This window comes from Lutjanus erythropterus, chromosome 11, assembly GCF_056507025.1.
Source record: "Lutjanus erythropterus isolate fLutEry1 chromosome 11, fLutEry1.hap2, whole genome shotgun sequence".
In the NCBI taxonomy this organism is placed as follows: domain Eukaryota; kingdom Metazoa; phylum Chordata; class Actinopteri; order Lutjaniformes; family Lutjanidae; genus Lutjanus; species Lutjanus erythropterus.
Window position 1 is genome coordinate 32,106,173 of NC_139327.1, and position 22,753 is coordinate 32,128,925.

General features: G+C 39.7%; 2 protein-coding genes across 3 annotated transcripts; one reads left to right on the top strand and one right to left on the bottom strand.

Moving 5' to 3' along the window:
- The first annotated feature begins 613 nt into the window (after window positions 1-613).
- LOC146319382 (ribonuclease inhibitor-like) lies at window positions 614-5,320 on the top strand. Its single transcript, XM_084730657.1, is given in 7 exon segments — window positions 614-696; window positions 797-980; window positions 1,643-1,732; window positions 1,734-1,816; window positions 2,758-2,931; window positions 3,513-3,686; window positions 4,473-5,320. Coding segments are annotated over 7 exon segments (798 nt in total). The 3' UTR covers window positions 4,483-5,320.
- A 1,588-nt stretch (window positions 5,321-6,908) lies between these two features.
- Window positions 6,909-21,582, bottom strand: cul5b (cullin 5b). Of its 2 annotated transcripts, none has more exons than XM_084729990.1 (19): window positions 21,504-21,582; window positions 18,845-18,954; window positions 18,638-18,737; window positions 17,292-17,468; window positions 17,057-17,198; window positions 15,706-15,851; window positions 14,435-14,515; window positions 13,675-13,768; window positions 12,397-12,527; window positions 11,906-12,013; window positions 11,759-11,823; window positions 11,531-11,663; window positions 11,105-11,236; window positions 10,815-10,938; window positions 10,088-10,263; window positions 9,837-9,998; window positions 9,559-9,677; window positions 9,140-9,263; window positions 6,909-8,055 (listed from the first exon to the last, which is right to left on the bottom strand). In XM_084729990.1, exons 1-19 carry the CDS (start codon window positions 21,525-21,527, stop codon window positions 7,861-7,863), a joined length of 2,343 nt encoding a protein of 780 aa, XP_084586116.1. In that variant the 5' UTR covers window positions 21,528-21,582; the 3' UTR covers window positions 6,909-7,860. The 2 variants fall into 2 exon arrangements, with proteins under 2 accessions (XP_084586116.1, XP_084586115.1); XM_084729989.1 differs by having other exon boundaries at window positions 13,630-13,768.
- Between the last annotated feature and the right edge of the window lie 1,171 nt (window positions 21,583-22,753).

Genomic DNA, 22,753 nt, shown 5'->3' on the forward strand with positions numbered 1-22,753 from the left:
TCTCTGCAAAACTACACAGTAAAATTATCAGTTGCTAGTCATGTGGACATCATACCATCATCATGACATTTTCAATGTCGATATCTGTAGTATATGACATTAAAAAAAAACGGGTCACGCTCTTTTTCTCAGTTACTCTTTTCTCTTTGTCTCTCCCTCCCTCCATCTCTGTCTCTGAACGAGGGAGAAAAAATGGCAATGCTTTCTAATTGCAACTGTTTTATTGTATTTATAAGTCTTATGCAAACTCAGTGCAGAAAGATAGGGCAGCACTGTTGTCTTTAGGTTAGGCACCACACATGTGCACCACAAGCTTCACCTGTCTGTCTTTCTGCTCCGCCCCATGTGTGTCCCTTCCTGGGGAGCTGCCTCCTCAAGGCAGTGGTAGAAGGAACATTGCATTTATTTCTGAATTTATTGATATTTGGTCATATGTTTGGCATTTAACTTCGAACTTCAACTGCAATTCACTGGAATACACTGATGTATTAATGATGTTCAGCGATCTTTAAAATGATCTTTTGGGGCTTTTTGTGTCTTTAATTGACAAGTACAACTGAAGACATGACAGGAAAGGTGGGAGAGAGGGAGATGACGTGCAGCAAAGGGCCACATGCTCGCACTGGGGCACACACTCTACCAGCTGAGCTACTCAAGACAGTGTTTTTTAAAATTGTCCTGTCTGGTCACCCTAATGTGAGAAAGAAAAAGTCTATTTCCACAATAAAGTGACAGCTTGTATTTATTTAGTTTGTACGTTTTCTTTGTTTGTTTTTGATATTCTTTGTCATCACAGACTTTTTCACTGTGAGCTCTCAGAGACTGACTGTGAACTCGTGGCCTCAGCTCTGAGATCCAACCCCTCCCATCTGAGAGAGCTGGAACTGACTGACAACGACCTGAAGGATTCAGGAGTGAAGCTGCTGTCGGCTGGATTGGAGAGTCCACACTGTAGACTGGAGACTCTGGAGTCAGTTCATGTATTTTGCTCTTGTACAATGTGTATCTACCAAAATTAAATCAACAAAGGACGTTTTAAATTTCCTCCAGTTCCCTTGTTTTCTGGGTTTGTCTGCAGACAACAACTCTTTTCAAAGTTTGTCAGTCTGAACAGTTTATCTCTGAATTTAGTCTGTACTCAGACTGGATTCATGTCATTAAGGAAACTACAGAATTTATGTTCAATGCACTGCAAAATCCAACCAATATTTATCATTTCTGTTCCATCTGTTATATTTAAAATAATTAAAATGAGTCCATTGAATGCTCAGGGATGTGTTTTTATACATAATTTTCAGAACACAGTATTTTAAAGGAACATAGACATTAAGCCACACACACACACACACACACACACACACACTAAACCTCAGCACAGAGACAGAGTGTGAAACATCATGTCTGGTCTGTCACCAATCAGAGGTGACACATCAACATTTGATGATGCTTCCTGTCAGAAGCTGAACAGAGGAAGCTAACATTATGATGACCCACAATAACACAATGACAAACTCACTCTACTCATTTTAGGAGAATGTCATTGATTAGTGCATAGTAATGTTGAGCCACACATTTAAAACCTGCACACATCTGACGGGATTATAAATGGAATTTTTGTCTTTGTCGTTTATTCTTTTTTCAGGTTGTTGGGCTGCAGTTTGACAGAGATCAGCTGTGCTTCTCTGGCTTCAGCTCTGAAGTCCAACCCCTCCCATCTGAGAGAGCTGGAGCTGAGTGTCAACGAGCTGCAGGATTCAGGAGTGAAGCTGCTGTGTGATTTTCTGGAGAGTCCACAGTGCAGACTAGAGACCCTGAGGTCAGGTCCCTGCCTCTCTGTTACTATTGTAGCTCTGATATGTTAAATTAACATTTGAATATAATACATGATCATACATAACTAACATCTATAAATGTATATACATCTATAGATGTTAGTTATGTATGAAATACACATATTCCTTTTGCACATAGTTTAATGTTTTTAACTAAATTTAATCTGCAGTCGGGAAATACTTTAGTTTCTTAAAGAAACTTTAGAACAGTCCTCTGTTAGTGAGGTTAGACATCATGTTTTAGTTCTGTGCTGAGATTAATATTATGAGAAAGTTGTGGTGACACTAAACTGCCAACAGAAGGCTGATATACTGATCCATACTGAATATGGTCATGCTAAAGTCTGTTATCTTCTTAAGTGGTTTAGTCTATTGACTGTGGCAGATCAATGTTGTGCTACGTATTTAAAACCTTTAAATAACAAGAGGAATCTACATAGGATAATTCACTCTGAACCTCTTAAACTATAGATTTTTACATTAATTGCCTTTTTTTCAAATAAAAGATAATGTGAATACATAAATACGAATATCAGACAAAAAAACAAATATATTCCATATTTTCTTTTTCCAACATCATTATGAAGTTATATGATGCTCATACTGACTGAATAGTTTAAACTGAAGGTGCTTTGATTTTATGACTAAATAAATCCCCAGTCTAACAGAGGTGCTGGCTTACTGAATATCAAACTTGTACCCTCAGTAATGAATTAACCCTCACTGATTCTATACATTTTCAATCTCCACACTTGTCTGGTCAGAGCAGGAATGATGTAATCCAGTTCACACACACTCTCACGTAGATGTCTGATAGGATGCTGACTGTGGATGTGTTTGTGAATGTGGAGGTGACGGTGAAAATTGTTTCTGCAGTTTTTACATTCAAAGTCTTCTAAACCTACATTATCCATTCTTTATTCAGATTGATGAACTGCAGTATGACAGAGATCAGCTGTGCTTCTCTGGCCTCAGCCCTGAAGTCCAACCCCTCCCATCTGAGAGAGCTGGACCTGAGTGTCAACAAGCTGCAGGATTCAGGAGTGAAGCTGCTGTGTGGTTTTCTGGAGAGTCCACACTGCAGACTGCAGATTCTGGGGTCAGCTCACAGACTCTCTGTTACTATTGTAGATCTGATATGTTTAATTAACCTATGAACCTCATTTCTGTTCATATATAACTTACCTACAGTCACTAAAGACTTCTGTTTCTTAAACTGTATAAATGAATGTAATTGTGGTTCTATAAATTCTGGATGACTGCCAGGCAGTAGTGCTTTAGCAGTGGAGATCACCATCTCGTATATGTGCACGTTGAGCCATTGTACCAACACAGTCACCTGTGAACGTTTGATGATGTAATTAGAAAGCCTCTGTTTAGACGGTGGTTTACCCTTTTTACAAGCAAGGAGCCAAATTGACCTTCTGTTAGCTTCTGCAATAACAAGAAGACGGAGGGAAGATACCATGTGATAACATTAAGCTTTTGTATTGGTGCATGCTCACTATGTCATCATATGGTCACAGGTGACTTTGTGAGTATAATGGCTTGACCTGCGCATATGCAAGATGGAAATATGCAGTGCTAATGCACCAGTGTCTGGAAGAATGGAATAGAACCTGAACACATCTGATTGGATTATAAATGGATTTTTATCGTCATCATTTATTCTTTATTCAGATTGATGAACTGCAGTTTGTCAGAGATCAGCTGTGTGTCCTTGGCCTCAGCTCTGAAGTCCAACCCTGCCCATCTGAGAGAGCTGGAGCTGAGTCTCAACAAGCTTCAGGATTCAGACGTGAAGCTGCTGTGTGATCTTGTGGAGACTCCACACTGTAGACTGGAGACTCTGAGGTCAGTGGAGGGGTGGAGTCAGTCCATGCAGGTTTGGGATAAAAATAAGACAAAAGTACATAAATTCATGAAAAATACTTAAAATGGTATGGCATTAAAAAACGGCATAAAGAAGTAACAAAAAATATTAGAAATAAAAGTGAAGAGAAATGCAGGAAGTAAAAATTACAGAACAAACTAGAAATGACTAAATGCTTGCCTGAAAAAGCAGGTCTTCAGTTGAATTTTAAAAATATCAGCAGAGCTTGCATGTCTAATGTAATTGGGCAGAGTGTTCAGCAGTCTTGGAGCAGAGCTGCTGTTAGCGTTGTTCTATGGTTACGTTAAACTACCAGCATCAAAAGATCGAAGGGCTCCTGTTGGTTGATGGGGGGTTAAAAAGTCTAAAATGTATGAAGGTGCTATATGATGAAGAGCTTTGTATGCGAGTAAAAGAGCCTTAAAAGTAAATTCTCTGAAAGTACATATGGGTTTGTTGGAAATATACAATTGTGTGTCATCACATAGCCATGGAAATTTAAACTGAACTTGTTGATGATGTGATCTAATGGAAGCATGTATAGGGAGAATAGCAGGGGACCAAGACACCTTCAAAAGTAGATGAAATGTTCAAACTGAGACCTAACAGCTTTCAATTGTAACAGCCGTCAGTCTTTAAAGCTGAGAGCTGAAAGGAGGCAGCTCTGCTCCACTGAAGTCTCGGTGCTCTTTATGCTGGATGTGATGAAGGGAGCCTCTGTAAACACTGATTTATGACTCCTGCTGTCTGTCCTCTTCTCTCATCAGATGGAAGTGATCTCTGCCAGAGTGAGCGACGGTGAAGGAGGTGGTGCTGAGAGGATCATCTGTGTCCCGAAGGTCCACAGAGGCTGAAGCAGCAGAAGCTCATGTGTGGAGTTGCTCTGAGCAGGACGTGTTAACTTGGAGCTTCACCGGCACCGACTGACAAAGGAATCACAACCGGTGGAGGTGACTGTCAGTGCTGCAGTCTGAACTGCTCTGAGATCCACCTCCAAACGTCGGGGGCCCTGGGTACTTAGTTTCACGTTTTCATCCCCGCCATCACGCTGGTGACCAACAGTAGTGCGCTCTCAGTAACTACTGTACTCACCTGGCCACGTTACAACTGACTAAAGTAACTTACCTTCTGTTTATAGCCTGAAGATAGCGAATAGAGGCTGGCAAAATCCAAGTTTGTACAGAAATAGAGTTTATTTTTACTGATATTGATGACTGAAGACTGTTGACATGTGAAACCTTTTATCTTGTGTTTCTAAAATGTGTTTTTGTGGACATGTGAGAAATTGTTAATATGTTGTATTTGTTCAAGAGAGCTTGATGTCATATTTTCTTCAGAGAGCACCGGCAGCTTTTGTTTAATTCAAACTGCTAATATGTATATTTTCAATGCTTTCTCATGATTATAGAAGCACTCTGTAACTGCTAAAGTCTGATAAGGTCGTCTGAGGTTGACTGCTGATCGTTTTTGGTTTGATAAGTGGTTTATTTCTGTGTCTATTGATTACTGACACTGGCATTTCAGGCTAACTGTACTACTACCTTTTTGTGTTCATATGATGTAATTATCACATATTGTCAAACATTTGGCCCAATAAATTTGTATTTATCAGAGACTTAAGTGAGCTTAATTCTAGGTCTATGAAAATAAAAACAATCAAATTATAAATTTACTTTCTGTCTTTTCAATAAATATTAACTGCAGTTTCTGGTTTTATTAACTTATATAAATTCTGTAATGTACAAATAGTTTATAAAACCAGAAACTGCAGTTAATATTTATTGAAAAGATAGGAAGTCAATTTATGTTATTTAAGCAATCATTTGTCACTTGTGTAGCTTTCAACATGCTGAGTCATGATAATCATGAGATAATGATCATTTAACAATGTGGTAATGACTCGGCGTGACGCTTCACTCTGAAATGGAAGATGATTTTCATTTCCTGTCTTTGAGTTGTAGACGCCTTGTTTTGAAATCAGTGACACATACACTGGATTCGCTCCACGTTGCTGATCAGGCATAAAGTTTTCAATGTAAAGTTGTAATGAGTGAAAACATTCTGATCATCATATTTTCTGCAGCATCAGTGAATCGCAGTCTGATATGTGAGCCTGCTGGTTTTCACATGACATAATCAACACAGACACATAAAAGCGATCTGTGGAGCTTTTTCCACAGGAAAATCAACGTTGAAACAATCGTTCATGTCCTGGAGCTTCTGCTGGAGCTGCTTTCTGCCACCAGATGGCACCGTTTCCCCTGAACTGCTGATGTGAATGCTTTCTGTCTGCATTTGGAAAAAATTAAATGTCATCATAATTTAGTTCAACTGGATTCAAAATGTTAAACTGGGTTTGAAATTAAACTCAACAAACATTTCCATCCGTCCATTGTCTGTAACCACTTATCCTGACGGGTTGCGGTGGGTCTGGCGCCCATCCCAGCCGATGACATTAGGCAAGAGGCAGGTCACCATTCACTTACATTGTTTGGGAGATTCTGCAACACTGTTTTCCTGTGAAACTTCAGCAGTGTTTTGTGGACTTTACCTTGCTGTCAGACAGCGTTTTCTGATGGACAACAACCAGCCAGATATCACGATGTAAACTGACCAAACTATCCGTTGATAAATTTGTTGCAGGTCTACTGATGCCTCCATCTGTTAGTTGTTTTGTTTGACAGTGTTTTATAAAGTTAGATCAGATTTATTCATAAAATAAACAGAGGCAGCGGTAGCTCAGCAACATCAGTGTTCTGCGAGGTAAAATGACCTTTTTTTAATCAAAGGAGTCTGGTTGGTTCGGAAACAGCGATATTTGGCTTATATGATGGCGGTTTCCCATCAGAGAAATCTGTCTGACAGCAAGGTAAAGAAGTGAAAATATTCTAAATATATTGTACCGTTGATATTTTAAGGTAGACCTTTTTTATGTGGCTAAAATGTGTTTTCCTGATGGCCCCGTCTGCAGCAATACAATGATTAGCTGCTGTCTGCTTCATCAAACTGGCGGCATGCTGACCGCCATCAACTGTGGGCAATACGCCGACTATGAAAAAGTACCTCATACAACCCCTATTCAAAATAATCCAAACTATCCCTTTAAATAATCTCATTTAAATGCAGACTGAGAAGAGATAAATAAAAAAGAAATAAAGATCACGGGGAATTGTGTTTCTGAGTGAGCAAGAATAACGAACCTGTTGTTTTATAATAAGGTGCTGTTTATTTAATCATTTCATTATTCACATCTCATGGTACACGCTCCTATACCTTTGAATTGTAGTATTTACCATGTGTAATACTGACCTCAGCCTCTTCTCCCAGGCCTCCTGCAGTAAAGAGAGCTCCAGGCTCGACTCCAACACCTCCTCTGTCCATGGGTACGTTTGAAAGAAGGAAACGGATTGTGGATTTTAGCAATATGCTAATTTTTTCCTTTCACATACTCCTTTTTTTTTACCCAGGGACAGAGGCTTGACGGGGGGTTTGGAGTTGGCGTTCAGTCCTGCAAACTGTGAAGTGCTTATCTGGCTCTTTATACACACACACACACTGGATGTCTGGATTAAGTGTTTGATCACTTTAACTCTGACTGCAGAGAGTCACGACAGCATCACGGCCCCCGCAACACACCGGCTAGCTGGTTTGAAGCCGCGTCGCCTTTGAGTGAAGAGGGCAGCGTTTTTGTTTAGATGGTGAGGGGTTTGACGTGGATTAAAACTGGATCTGAAAATATCTGCAGTCCAAAAGTTCCTCAGCTTTTTCCTGTCGGCATGCCTTTAGTGAGACTCGCACAAGCATCGAGCAGCAGGAGTGTTGTAACCGCTGCCCAGACGACACCATGGCATCAAAAACAGACCATTAACAATAACAGCCTCATCTGGACAGCAAAGAAACAGTTATAACCACTTGGTGATGACTCCCACTGCAACGTTTTCTTGCATTTTTTTTTCTTTGTACAACTTTAAGGCAGGAAGTTCCACTTTTTTATTTTAAATAGGTAGGTCTCAAGTCTTAAATTCATGCCTCCCTGCACATGATTGGATTTTTATTTTTTTTTAAATAGAGGACGGGGAGCCTGGAAGTATCCGAGTGTCCATCAGGCCTGATCCACTGAAAGTCAACATGAGTGAGTCACCCTGACGTGCGGTGCTATGCCATGTAGATGAAGGTGTTTATATCGGTCTCATCCCGCTTTATGTACTTGTGATCTATCAGCCACTCGATCTGCTCCTTGATCATCTTCTTCTGTGGTAAAAACATGTTCTTTAGGATCTCCACCAGCTCCGTCTGCAGCTGGGCGTTGTTGATGCGCTTCCTCATCTTCATGATCTGGATTATGGCCTCCTGGAGATGGGACATAGAAGGAAATGGGGTGAAAAACAAGACAGATGGGTTATAACATCACCACATGTGTCATGAATGGTAATGGAGGGTCAGGGGCATCATATGGGGGCACTGATGATTAGGGCCTGTGACTGACAGAGGCCCTAACATTATTATTTTTTTAATTTTATTATTTTTTTCATATAAACTATTAACATATCATAATAAAAAAGAGTCTTTTTTTCAGAGAGTCTATATTGCCCAACCCCTTGTGTCCTTTTGCACATTTCTCATAGAGGGTATCAGACCAGTCTTGTATGCAGAATGTTCCCTGCATCATGTCAACACAGTGTTATATTTTCACAGCTCACTGTCAGTAAATATTGTACAGTCAGTACTGGATGACAAGAGAGTTACAAGCCAGCAAAGGTCAAGTTATGTAAAGGTTTGAATGGGTCGATTGGTTTCTGGAGGTTTGGTTAGAGCAATAGCACAGGGTTGCTGTGGCCCAGTGTGATATCTTTTCATGGGGCCCAAAATCCCTGGTGGCGCCCCTGCGGAGAGTGAAACCATTTATTCACAGTACGTGGTGTTACATAACAGAGCAGAGAAGCAATGAAACAAATTCAATATACCCAGGATATCTTTTCTTTATCTGGCTTCACTAAGCCTAACAAAAACAATCACACTACGTCGTCACTCAACAGTAGTTATCAACTCAGTAAGTCAACCCAGGATTTCCCAATCTAGACACGAGCACGTTCACATGAACAGGGCGGTGTTCGCAGTATCTGATGAATTGAAACATAGACGTGTGCACTGGCAGTGGGACGGCATTTTTTACAAACACAGAGCAAACTATAATTTTAGACAAATGTCAAAAAAGTGTCATAACATCATCATAACCCAGACTGCAAGTAACACAGCTGCAGCTGCGAAATTCAAGAAGGACAGCTGGGAAAGAGAATGAATGTGTGAAGATGTAAATTAAAAGGCTCTTAGTATCACTGCTCTGTCCTTGAACACATAACGGTTAAAATTAAGGTTTTTTCCAAACTTTAAAAACACTGATCCTCACCATCACCCTGTGAGTTCATCTCCTTACCTGCGTTCTTAGTATCCTGAGCTGGACGATGCCCTCGTTCTCCTCCTCTCTCATTCGCTCCGTGGTGAGCTGCAGCCGACCAATCAGGTTAATCTTCCCCCTTTTCTGAACCTTGGAGTTTTTTCTGCAAAGTTGAGTTTAAAAAAAACACAAATTTTTTGCACAATGTTCTGCCGCAGACAAGCATTCAAACCAGAAAATAAGATGATAAAATTTAAGTCAAGAAACAACAAGAGGAGCAAATAACATCAATTGATGTTAAAGCAAATGAAAAAGCAGCAAACCCAACCAACATCTATTAAGTTATAAATTCAAGATTTTGAATTTCCTTTGCCTTAAAACTTAGAACAAAATGCGACTAATAAGAGCACTATAAACAAAATTAGGAAGAAGAGAGAGACATGCAGACTTTTCCGTACATGAGAGAAAACTCCTGGTTGACGTAGAATAGTGTTCCTTCTGCAAAGTCTTTGGGTGAAGACACCACGGGGTCGTACGACAACACCTGCCGCTTGAGTTTAGGGAACGCCACCAGAGACTGCGATGGTGAGGAGAGCGTGAGAAAAGCAGAAAAAAATAATCAGATTGATGAAACCCAACAATAACAGCACTGTGAGATCTGGACTTGAACCATGATGGAAGCAATTTATGAGTTATATCTTCTTATAACATCCGTCTACCCTTTGTCTCCATTTACCCAGAGAGTGCGTCGCAGCTCGGCGTCCGGCAGCTCCGTGGCTAACTTGAGGTTTTCAAAGCTGATCCTCTCTCTGGGTCTCTGGTTCCAGGCAAACAGCACGGCCAGCTGGAAGGTGGTCACCTCCAGGTCATACTGACCCACCTCGTTCTTAAAAGTGATCTGCAGAAATGACACTTTGTTTAGTCTTTTTCTCCTACACCTTTCCCGGTTTTGTGCAGCGTGTCTCTGAGCGGGTCTGTTAGACTCACAATGCCGTTGGACATGAGGTGATGCCAGTGCAGCTTCCTGCCGCTGTGGTTCTTCTTATAGAAATCTTCTACCTCTGGTATCAAATCTTCAAGCTCTGTAGGCAGAGAGACAAAAACCTTCTCGCTGCTCCTCGACCACGCTCCAGCATTCAGGATTTTTATGTTGACTGAGTCAGCTGCAGGGAAACAAATAAACACATCCTCATCACTGAATGAAAACTGCATACAGTTAGCAGTTAGAGTCACCAGTCAAATATAAAATTTGTTGGTCACACAAAATGCCGTAAAATGAGGTCTTGTGAAACATAAATTAACCGTTGCATCCACTGATATTTCGTATTATAGCAACTAGAGAATCTAATTTGAAAAACGCTGTTCACTCTCAAGTGCTCCTGAGCATTTTCAGCTGGGAAAAATGTGCTTTGGCGGACACAAGGCCTTAGTTTGCCTGCATGGAACTATGGGTAGTGTTGAATTAGAGGAGTAGTCTGACATTGTGGACATGTTTGCTTTCTTGCAGAGATAGATGAGAAGACTCTCACATCTGAATGCCAAAATGCTCAATTATTCCTTAAAGGTTAACATGAAATTTCTGTCAACAAATCAAGGACAATGCTGATAACTGATTAAACATTTGAGTAATTTATTTAGTAAAAATACCAAATATTTACTGGTTCCTGCACCATGCGTATGAAATGTGAGAATGAGATGTGCCTCTGTCTCTTACCTGGTAAAGCGAGCTTGTTGTGTTTATGCATTTCTTTAAATGATTGGTTGAGGTCCTCTGACACCTTGATGTCCTGAAACATCCTGGCCAGCTTGTTGACATAGTCAGCCGGCATCCCTACTTCCTGTTAGGATACATGACATCACAGGTGGACAGTTTTTAGAGGTCATCGAAAAATAATTCAATTTAAACTGTTTCTGGTGCAAAATAAAAGCAAATCAGTAAAAGATAAAGTGAATGGTTCTCTCTCATACACACACATACTGTACAGACATCCACTCAGATCTCACCCTGAGCCACTCCACCATGTTCTCCTCGATCTCGCTGTCTGCTGAGATGTCCAGGATGAGTCGACGGGTCAGGTGAGCTTTGTGGTAGCGCATGAACACGTCTTTGTTCTGGACGTACTTCAGCACTAACAGCTGCAAGGAGCACACAGACGATTACTGAGTGACGCCCACGTTAAAACCACAGATAGCTCTTTTTGTAGCAGCAGTTCCTCTTGGAAACGCCCACACAGTCTGCGCGCTCAAGATGTAACACTTTGAGCTGGCCGTTGTAGATGTCGGATTAAAATAAAGCCCAAATAATGCTGAAACAGTGACTGGTGATCTCAAGCACAAACTGAACAACAATCACCTCCTTTAATGACTTCACCAGTTCCAAACCTAACCACAGGGCTGATAACAATCCACTAACGTTTCCCTGAAACGTACCACTTCCTTGAGCTTGGCCTCTATCTCCTCAGAGGTGAGCTTCTTGCTCAGCGGAGTCTTCCTCAGGAGCATGTCACAGTAGTTGGCCAGCAGCTCTGGACACTTGGACTCTGGTTGAGTTTTCAGACCGACCCTGTAAACACGGGGGAGGAACACTAGTGCAGTCAGACTTTACGGCCTTGAACATTCAAAGACAAAACTGAAACTCATACAGGCAGCATTTCTTACCCTTTCTGTTTCATAGGAAGTTCTAATTTAAATATAGTGGCATCATTCACAACAGCTTTATATGCCTGTGAAAGAAAAACAGGAGCACAGTCAGTAAATATCTTCTTCTGACAGATGTGTGGAAATGTTAGTGACAATTCAGCTCACTTTGTCTCTAGCTGTGAGGAAGCGCGGGTCGTCCTGAAAGGCCTCTTTCACCAGTCGACTGAAGCGGTTAAATAAGGTGAGCAGCTGCTCCACATATTTCTCTGAGTCCTGCAACAATGAACACATGATGTAACCCACTGGTTCCCAAATTTTTTGGCTTATGACCCAAAGCTCATCAGTCCTCAAATGTCTTGTTTTGTCCACAACTCGAAAAATATTCAGTTTACTGTCAGAGAGGAGTAAGGAAAACAGAAAGCATTTACATTTAAGAAGAAGAAGAAGAAAGATTGATTCAGATAATTTAATAATTGATTAATAATAGATTAATCATTGCAGAGTTAAATGTTTATGTTCCATCTGGCTGCTGAGTTCTGGATGAGCTGCAAATGTGAGAGTTACAGTCATCCAGGTGTGATGATATGAAAGCATGCATGTGTTATTAATTTCCCATCCTCGGTACATGTAAATGCGTATGTGTGGGTGACACTCACAGAGGTGATCGTCTCTGCTGAGGCCACCATGTCAGCCAGGCCGGCGCTCATGATGTGCTCCTCCAGGTCCTTCAACATGGGCTCGATGCCGCTGGGAACTTTGTCCATGAGAGAGAACATCAGATGCAGCTCTGTGATGGAGACAAAAGAAATGTCATCGCTTTTATAGATGAATCAGGATTCTGAGCCACAGCTGAGTAGTAAACCAGAGACAGAGCAAAAACATCCTGAAAGAAACTGAACAACTGTGTTGTCATATAAATTGAATGTTTACTGTTTTGAGATTTCATAGATTAAATGATGGCAAAATATATTAAATAATGAAGATAATCATTAGCTGAAACACGACAGGGTAACTCAGTACCAGGCTCGTCTGAAAGTGTAGCAATAGAAGCACACGCAGCATCTGACTTATTAAAGACGCAGCTTCTATTTGGCAGCTGAATGAAAAAACTAGCGGAAGACTGGCTACTTTAAAATCCATTACTGTGGACGCCCTTCATCCATTTGTTCAATCAAACTGCACAAGCACAGACCTGAACACACACAGATGTATTAAAAAATAATGATGTTTGTGATTTATGCAGCGCAGACACGGAGTGGACATCTCAATTATTTAAAAAAAAAAAAATCAGCTTCAAGTCATAATGATAAACTACAGGCGCTGAAATGTACAAAAATTTAAAAGACAAAAGTCGCTCGCCAAAGGACATTTCAACTGCTGGGTTCTGTGCAAAATGAACTGAACCTCAGAACCACAGTCGAGTCTTCTTATGTTGTTTTGGTCTTATATGTCTTTTAAGTCATTTTTGTCTTTTACTTTGTTTTCATTTTGTTACATCATTTTCATTGTCTTTGTTGATTTTGTCATGTTAGCTATTCTGTCATTTTCGTCCTGTTACGTCTTTGCTCTTGTTTTTGTCTTGTCATAATGGCTTCATCAGCCATTTTCACCTCCTGTCTGCAATGTACTCACGGATGCATAGGCAGCTATCACTGGATTACTCTGTTCATGAAGAAAACTTAATAATGTGGTGATTTCTTATGAGGAGAGTCTCTCTTTTCTATCATTTCTAAGCAGATTTTGTTAAATTTATGAGAGATGAGAAGGACTCTCCTCAGTGTTTTATCACACATTCACAGAAGAAGAGCGGTGGCAGCACATGTGGATGTTCTACGGGTGTTCGGATGCTGGGCAAGAAGGTTTGGTCAGGGCTATTTCCTAGTGCAAACCTGAGCTGGCTGAGCCTTTGGTGGGAGCAGTCCTGCCGTACTCACTCTCTGTCTCATTTCGTTTGATCATGCCTGGACACTCGGCTAAGATGGTCTCCTTGAACGATGTTACCAGAGCATTGACGCAACACTCCATTAACTGGGAAGAGAAACAGAGGGAGAACAATGCAGCAGACAAACATGAGATATATGTGCAGCACATTAATAAAACACAAAATTCTGGGAAATTCACTGTATTGTTTTGTTGTACAATTTTTGGTTGTACGGGGAGTTATGTGCTGTTAAAATATCCCATGATGAACAAGAGTTTATCCGTCTTCTGTGCAGCATCTCCTGCTGTAACACAAGTAGACGGGCCAGATACAGTCAGTGATCACAGGTCTTGGTTACAGTTTCTCTGTACAGACGTGATCAGGGATGTGCATAATTAGATCACTAGTTAATTTAAGATCCCTACCCTCCCTTGTCAGCACCAGACGAATCATTTATACTAATTATTAATACTTTATCAATATAAACAACCAGTTAACTGTTGGCTCTAAGATGCTATGCAGCCACCTGCCACTAGCTGAGTTTTTAAAGCTCTTAATGATATGGCGCCCTTATATATAGCAGACTGTTTATCATACTACACCACAGATCAGGCACTGGTGTTCTGTGCACTGTAAAATGGTTTAAATAATAATCGAATTTAAAATGATTCTGAATACATAAAATAATTTTAAAAAAGACTCTAAATGTAACTAAATAAGCAAAATAAGATGGACCAATGAGATAAAACACCATCCTCTTGTGTAATACTCACTGCTTGTACAGAGTTACAGTCGCGTCTCGTCTCCAGGTATCGCAGCGCTCGTTTCTCCTCTTCCCTCAGCTTTGAATCAGCCTGTTCAGAGCACACACACCAACGCATGCACATTTACTGATCACATTTATTTCACATAAAATGCTCAAGAGCATCTCAGTAAGTGTTGCATACAGAATATACAGCATTTATTTGTGTTGTGAAGCATGAAATTCTGTACACATGAAACCTCAGAGGAGAGGCAAGTACTCAAAGCAAGTAGTTCAGGGGATTTGCCCGTGGCGCAGACATTTTAAGGCAGACAAAGAACCTCACTGGAATCAAGGAAATATGCAAGAAATTAATCTTATGACAACATTTACTCCAGTATCCCTCCTCTAAGAAGAGCATTTCATAAATGCATCTGAAAATTATTCAGTTTTTATGGTTATTTCACTGGTCGTACTCCAGGAAAGTCCTTCAGTTAAAGGTCTCTACAGGAGCCGAGCTCTCTTTGAAGTTACAGAGCCTGATCTACACCGACTTCCATAAAGTCAAAAAGCTTTACCAAACTGTGACTGAGACTGAACATTTCTGGCCCGCGCTGTGCTTTAACACACACGATCCTACTGTTCTGTTTGAGTAAGAGAGACCGTGTGAAGAAGAAGAGAGGCATGAGATCGGACACGGCGGCGGATCACACTGACTGTCCGACTGTTCTCTCTTTTGATTCATCTGACTGGCTCGTCGCCAAAATCATCAGAACAGGCAACAGGAGCCTCGACAGAAAGTCTCACATTTCCGCTTCGTGTTGTGAGACGTAGCTGTCGGACAGCAGCGGCTGTTATCTTTGTTATGAAGAGAACCCCGGGTTGTTTTCTTTCAGTGCGAGCAGAGAGCACGCTGGGAGCAGCAAATACAAACTCCAGAGTGTTTGAGAGTGGAGTGATTACAACGAGCAGGGAGCAGAAACTGCTGCCCGCTCAGCATTTCAAACTTTTCATGTTATTAACTGACCAACTGTAGATAATTACTATAAAAATGTGTTTATGTATCAACTTCATGGTTTTGTTTTTGCCCCTTTTCAGATAGAGACAGGTGAAAAAAAAAACACCAAAGAACATGCATTACGTAAGATAATCAATAAACTTCCTATACCTCTTTAAAGGGATAGTTCACCCCAAAATAACTACTCCTCATGCCGAGTGAAGGTTGGGTTTAGTGTACAGAACACTGCTGGAGTTTCACAGGAAGACAGTATTGCAGAATCTCCCGCGATGACTCATACTCACATATTTCATGTAGTTCTGGACTCCATTTTGCTGAAGGTAGGCGGGTGCCTGTGTTCTATAGAACCTCTCTGTAGAATCCATATATGCTTTCTCAAAGTTGTCCCTGTAGATCTGCAGCTTGTCATCAGGGTTGGAGCACAGATTCACTGCTCGGACAGAAAAACACAGCGCCGATTATCATTAACAAAGAAAGCTTTTACTATAAAGGACACAAGATGTTTTGAGTTAAATGTCGCCACATTTCCCGCTAATAAATATCACTGATATTTGCAGAAGACAGCAAAAGCAGGAACCATTTTTCAGCTGAAGTGGAAAAAACGTGGGAGTCTGAGGAGTTCACAGGTTTTGCAGTGATCATGTTACACATGTTGAGTTTAATATTTCAAAAGGCAACTCTGAAAAGGTCTTAGATGTGCAGTAGAACACTCACCAAAAAATGACAGTTGGTCGGCACTAACATGTACACCAACTGTGCAATATTAGTACTTATTTTCAGGTGTGATGACACTTAATACTCTGCAATATTTCATGCAGTTGAATTCTTAATTTTCAATGTGCAACAGTCAATACTTCAATCAGGTGTTTTATCAGTGTACAATATTAACACTTAGAAGAATTTTAAATTCCAATGTGCAATAATCAGGAGTATTATCATCATTCTATGTGCAATTTGAGGATTCTCTCCATGCAATGGTCGAAATTTAACTGCTAAGTCTCTGTGCCGTTTCTGTTTTTATATTTCTCTGTTTTAATTGTTCAGATTTTTATATTTTCTCTTGCTATATTTTTTTTAAATATTTAATATTCTTTATATTTTTGCCATCCACTTTGCTGCTGTAATACTGTATATTCTGCCGTTGTGGGACTAATAAAGGAATATTTTATCTTATTTCATTTGGATGGTGGTCCGATTGCTCAGTCGGTAGAGCATTTGCCCCATGCACTGAGGCTGTGAGTCCTCTGCAGCAGCTGTGGGTTTGACTCCTCTTTATGTCATCCACGAACTAACTCACCCAATATCCTGTCATATAAATTATGTATATATATATTTGTTGATGCAGCCTACTCTTATGAAGATGATCAAAATGTACTGTACACAAAATGGTCTGTAATATCATTATGGATCATTGCACACAAAAAAAAATTCAGATTGCTAATATTATGATTAAAATGACAGGATTAAAGGAGTTGAATCTACTGTGACTCACTTTTCTAACTTTGGAAAAAGATTTTGGTTGAGACAAAAGGACCCTGTACTGAATGTGATCATAGAATACACTGATGGTCCTACAGCCCTCACAGAGTGCAGGTATCTGAACAAAAATGTGACCCATGTTAGTGTTTTTCTCACCGTAGGACTCTCGCACTCCAATGACCAGCTGGGAGTCGAAGGCCTCTCCCAGCCTCTCAGCGTGGACCAGCTTCATGGCGCTGTCCTGTAGCCTGTTTTTAATGTTGGAGAAGATGGACTCGTTCCATGTGTCCAACATCAGCTGAAGACAGAGACACACAATCAGAATGTAGTCATGATCAGAGCGTATATGCTCAACATGCTTTCCACTCCTGCTCATCCTCTTCGTCCTCACCTTGCGGACGATGCTGTCTTCCACGTTGGACTTCTTGTTGCTTCCTTGTTTGCCCATCAGAGTGATCTCCAGCTGACAGAAAGGCTTGGGCAAGATGTCACACTGTGTGAAGAACTTCCTCCACTCCACTATGTAGGCCTTCAGCAATGCCGTGTCGTCCTGGTGACTCAACACCCGCTTAGAAAGAGTGAGAAATACGAGACTGATTAACAGCTGCACAATCCAACTGACACAACGAGAGGAATTGAACAAGATAAATACTTTGTGATCATGAGAATTTACAAAGCCACCACAGTAAATCAGCAACAGCATCAGTTACTTGTTAGGTTTGTAAAAACAGGGTGTTAAAGGTGAGAGTCATCTTTAAACATTAGCACAGTTATTGATGTTAGAAAGTTTAAATGTTGCTCATTTGTCTTATTACTTAACATAATTACACCATGTGAGAACTTTAAACATTAAAATACTTCTATTGTACTTAATATACAGCACAGTTTGTTTCAACTACATAAAAAAATATCAACGAATGTCAAGTTTTGGTGTCACAATCTAAAGGTTATTCAATAGAGATGCTGTTGTGCACCTGTGCTTTCAATAATAACAGGTGGAGAAATGGACAAAGTTAACCAGGAGCACCATGCCTGCAAATGAACACCACTTTTATGATGTATGAAGCGTAAATGGAATTGCCAGAAATGAAAAGCTAAGTCACGTGGTTTCACATCACCAACACTGCATGACTAGTGTTCAGCGTGATGGCATTTAATGTCCATGGCAACGTCTGTAGTCTCATTTAGCCACTTGTTAGCAAAAGCCTGTTTTAAGGGTCCAAAAATAAGTCCAGAATTCAAGAGTGGGGTATTTTTTGATGCATTTTATGTCGTAGAACAAAAATCTCTTAAGCCTGTTTATGACAGGCCCACTGATTTCAAGAGAAGGGAACTAGAGGTGCAAAAATGCTAACTTATTTTCAGGTTTTATAGTTTTATATAGCAGCTTTATAGAACAGACTATTTCATTTTCTCAGCGAAGACACACTCACTGTTTATAAAACATCTGTGCAGTTAACTACATGAGCTTCTGGTCCTGTGCTGCAGCCTGCCTCTTCATTATCTAACTGTGCAATCCCTGGCACAAAAACTTCCTTCAAGATCAATAATTATATTTACATACATTTTCCAGTTAGTGGAGGCAGCACTCTTTTCTGGGTGATTTGTGTTTAGGATGTAAATAACGTGCACTAACAGTGGAATGTGGAAACAGCGAGAATGTACAGTGGTTTAAACATGAAACAGCATCATTTCACAGATGCTGAGACATGGATCCTAACATGCTTCTGGTCTTACTGCTTGTGCTTGTTTAATGAAATCTAGGATGTCCTCTTTGAGGGCCTGATGGATCTTCGCTGGACCTTTGTCATCCCACAGGCAAACAGCATGGACGTCTCTGATAAAACGAAGAGGAGGAGACAATGTTGGAGGAACTAACTTTCTTAACAAGTTTACATTAATTTAACATCAATACTGAAAATGGAATCATTACGGTAAACTTACGAGAACAGGTCAAACCACTGTTGTTTGGTGACGGACTCCTGCCGCAGCAGCTTCAATACTATGGGACGCATCAGGTCCCATTTATCCTCAAACTGAAGGGAGCCTTTGTTCTGCAAACAGACAGGAGAGAAGTGAGAACCTCTTGAGCTATTTACCTCAACGGTAAGTGTCAATTAAAAAACTAAATCACACTAAAACAACACAACAAAGAGCAACAAAATCAGTGAAAATGTCAACAACACTCTCTAGTAGACTCTTATGACTTCATATTCTGTGCACAGGACTTACAACATTTCTCAAACAAGCCTGCCAAATATTACCCAGGTCCAGCTTTACAATTGGTAGAATTTGGTGCCTTTTTCTAATAAACTGTTGTGTAATAGTGAACTGAATATCTTTGGTTGTTGAAGTGGTCAACTTGGGAAACTGTGATTAGTATTTTCCTCTATTTTTTAAGAAAATAATCAGTCATGTAATTAATAATGATGAAAACTGTTGCAGTCCTACACTGGAAATTCACTGGAATGAAGTTGCTTAAGGGCTAACTCCAGTGATTCAACATTACACTTCCAAATAACTGGAGACCTCATAAAGAGGTCAAAGTAATGCAGCAGAGGTTGACATATCCTGACTTTTTCCAAGCCACAGAAACACTTAAAGTCAGCAAAACAATAGTATCTTTTTGTTTAACACTCCCTGCCTGACATGCTATATACTGTGCTCACCGGGTAAATCAGCTACCAACTGTGCGTAGTGTGTTGAAAGAGCTATGGGAACACCTTCAAAAACAAAAAATAAGGTGGTGTTTAATTCATTCTGTTATATGGAGATACTGAGATGTAAACAACAGAATGAATTACACACCTACTTTACAAACTGTTGGGTAGTTTACTGTAAAATCTGGCCCCTGATAGGGTGCTGTGTGGTCCTCTGACCATTGTCTAAATCATAATGAAAATAAATTGATTCACACTGTTTTTCCCTGGAAGGAGGGGCAGATATGTCAGTGCTGTATTATGAGATAAATGAGGCTGAAGGTTGATCTTTATGTGATGGCCTTTCAGGTGGTGCAAACTGCAGCAGGATCACAGGGGAGCTCTGCAATGCTATTTAGCAGTCATGGCTTCAAACACAACACAAAATGAACCACTGCCATGAATCTTTGCATGCAACAAAACATCCCGCTACAGTGTTTTAAGAATCACTTCAGTATCACAAAAGATCAGAGCTGCAACAATTAATCACATAATCGATTATTAAATGAATCGTCAACCATTTTGATAATCGATTCATTGGTTTGAGTAATTTTTAAAGAAAAAATAGTCAAAATTCTCTGATTCCATCTCAGTAAATGCCCTGCAAAACACAATATCATGACACTATTTTATTACATCTCTACTTGTATTACTCGTTTTGATAAGTGCTATACAAATTACAGCTGCACATTTAATCAAAATTTTATTGAAATCACAAGCTGGCTTTCTGCAATTTTCAAATTGCAGGAGGTGCAATATTTGTGTGTCAAAAACTTTTAGATGAATGAATGTCTTGAGGCACAGATGTCCTGTCCTACAAATCAGATGCTACAGAATTAAACTAACATCTTCATTTGGTACAGATTTCTGCAAAAAAAAATATTACACCATAGTCTTTTTAACATGATTTTCAATCAAAATAAGAATAATGATAATATTGCATATCATATCACAGTTGCGATATCAGACAAAATCACGATTAGATATTTATTCAAAATCATTCAGGCCAACTACAAATACTTATTATTTAATTTTTTTGTCACTGAGATATTATTTATAAGGCATATGCATGAACCCAAGTCGATTCTTTAAAGTGTACGAGATTATTATCATGTTGGTACAGTGCAAAAACACAACAGAACAGAGGCAGAATTGCAATTAATACACTAGCTAATAGTGCAGATTACACTGCATGTTTTGGTACAGCCTGTCTATTCACACTGTAGATGCAGTAACTGTTATTTCTTGCAACAGCCTCGTGTTTTGACTGCAATGCCAGTTTTCTATAACCTGTATTCAGCTCTAGTCTGTGTCTCCTCCTGTGGCTGTGTCACCTCCCCTGTCCCTCTGTTTGACAATATGAATTATGACTGAATCAGACACAGTGCTGCAGGTTCCTGTCAAGCTAAGCTTAGTTAGCCAGATAGCATCTGAGGATTAACGTTGACTCAATGCACAGAAACTACACCGACAGTTGCTGTAGGCAGCCCTTAGCGTGTATTTGAAGGGGCTGCTCAGCTGCAGATTCCTGCTCCACTCAGTGACAGATGATATGAGATCTGTAGCTAACGCAATACACAGATGATATTGATAAATTAGCGCAGATTAAGCTAACGGTACGTCCCCGATCTGTTATGTGTCTCCGTGCGTCTCCGTCTCCTCCGTATCTGCCTCTTTCCTTCATATTTAGCTTTACTGTTGTAGCTAAATCAGTGATAAGTAGCTAATGTTAGCCAGATGTAACTTCACTGCTCCAGGCTAAAGTCACCGCTGACAGTTCGGTAACGTACAGCCGCTGCGTGCTGTCCGTTAACATTACAGCTAAACGCCGACGCCACACAGTGAAAGTGACAAGCACATCAGCGAGCGTTAAATACAAAAAATTGAATTGAAGTGGGTCCTACCTTTAGCAAATTAGACGTCGCCATGTTCCCTCAACTTATCCTCTCGTAAAATCTCGCGAGAACAGTGCGGAGGCTTAAGATTAACCTCACCATATCACTGACTCTTTCTAAGCAGAGTCTGAGCTCATTATAAACGCGAAGTCACCTTTAATAAAAGCATTTAATAGTTAAAACAACTTTTTTTGTTTCCTTTTTTGAAGTTTATTTTATTTTTTACAAAACCACGCCATATATTATATTATTTTTTTATTTTTATTAATATTTATTTTAAAATGGGTCAGTGATGGACGTACATTTGCTCATTTTAAACACAAATTTAAGATATTTGGACTTCAGTATATCACTAAATGTTATTTTTCAGAAGGAAATATTGTATTTCTTTGCTGTACATTTGTTACACAGCTAAGTTACTTTTCAGATTTTAAGCCTAAAAAACATACATTTTAGTTAAATTACATTTATAAAAATAATACTTAACATGATGCAGTACTATACTATTAATCTACCCAGTACTATATAAATTGCATAAAATTGTCTTTGTCTATTTTTATATTTTAATGACCTTCAGTCACTTTCAGCACTGGAGCAACATGTTATATCAGGCATATACATGGGGAGTAAAACTCGAGACAATAAAAAAAATATTTTTACATCTTCAAGGACAGTTAGTGTTCCTTACGATTAATATGATGTTTGTTATCATTCCTTCTCTAGACATCTGCTTTCTCACACAAACGAGAAGGATTTTAACCTTCATAGAAGGACAACAAGGAAAGTTTAAAAGAGCAACAAAGGTGGTTTTGTGGGAGACAAGAACATTCTAGTTGGTATAATTAAAAATGGAAGTGAAAATGTATAGAAAAATGAAAAGCTAAGAAACAGTAATAGTTTCCAGCTATATGTGCTTGAGCTGAGACAAAATATTTTACAAAAATGCTCATCAGTAACATGGCAACTAATTTGCAAATGTCAGTTATCTGCTGGAGCAAATGAAAACATGAGTTCTGCAGATTCGTCTGGTTCCCGGACTGACTCATCAGCATAATGCTGTATAGCGCAAAAATGAAAAAAGTTGAGAAAATTCAAAATTTCAGAGATTTTTGAGTTTTGAGCCCAACTCAAACTCCGGTGTTTTTAAAGTTATGGGCCTGTTTATTCATTTTATCTGATAAATAACATTATTATTAATGCTTGTTTATTAACTGGCCCCTGGCCGTGGTAACTGGGTCTGTTACCATGGTAACTAACTA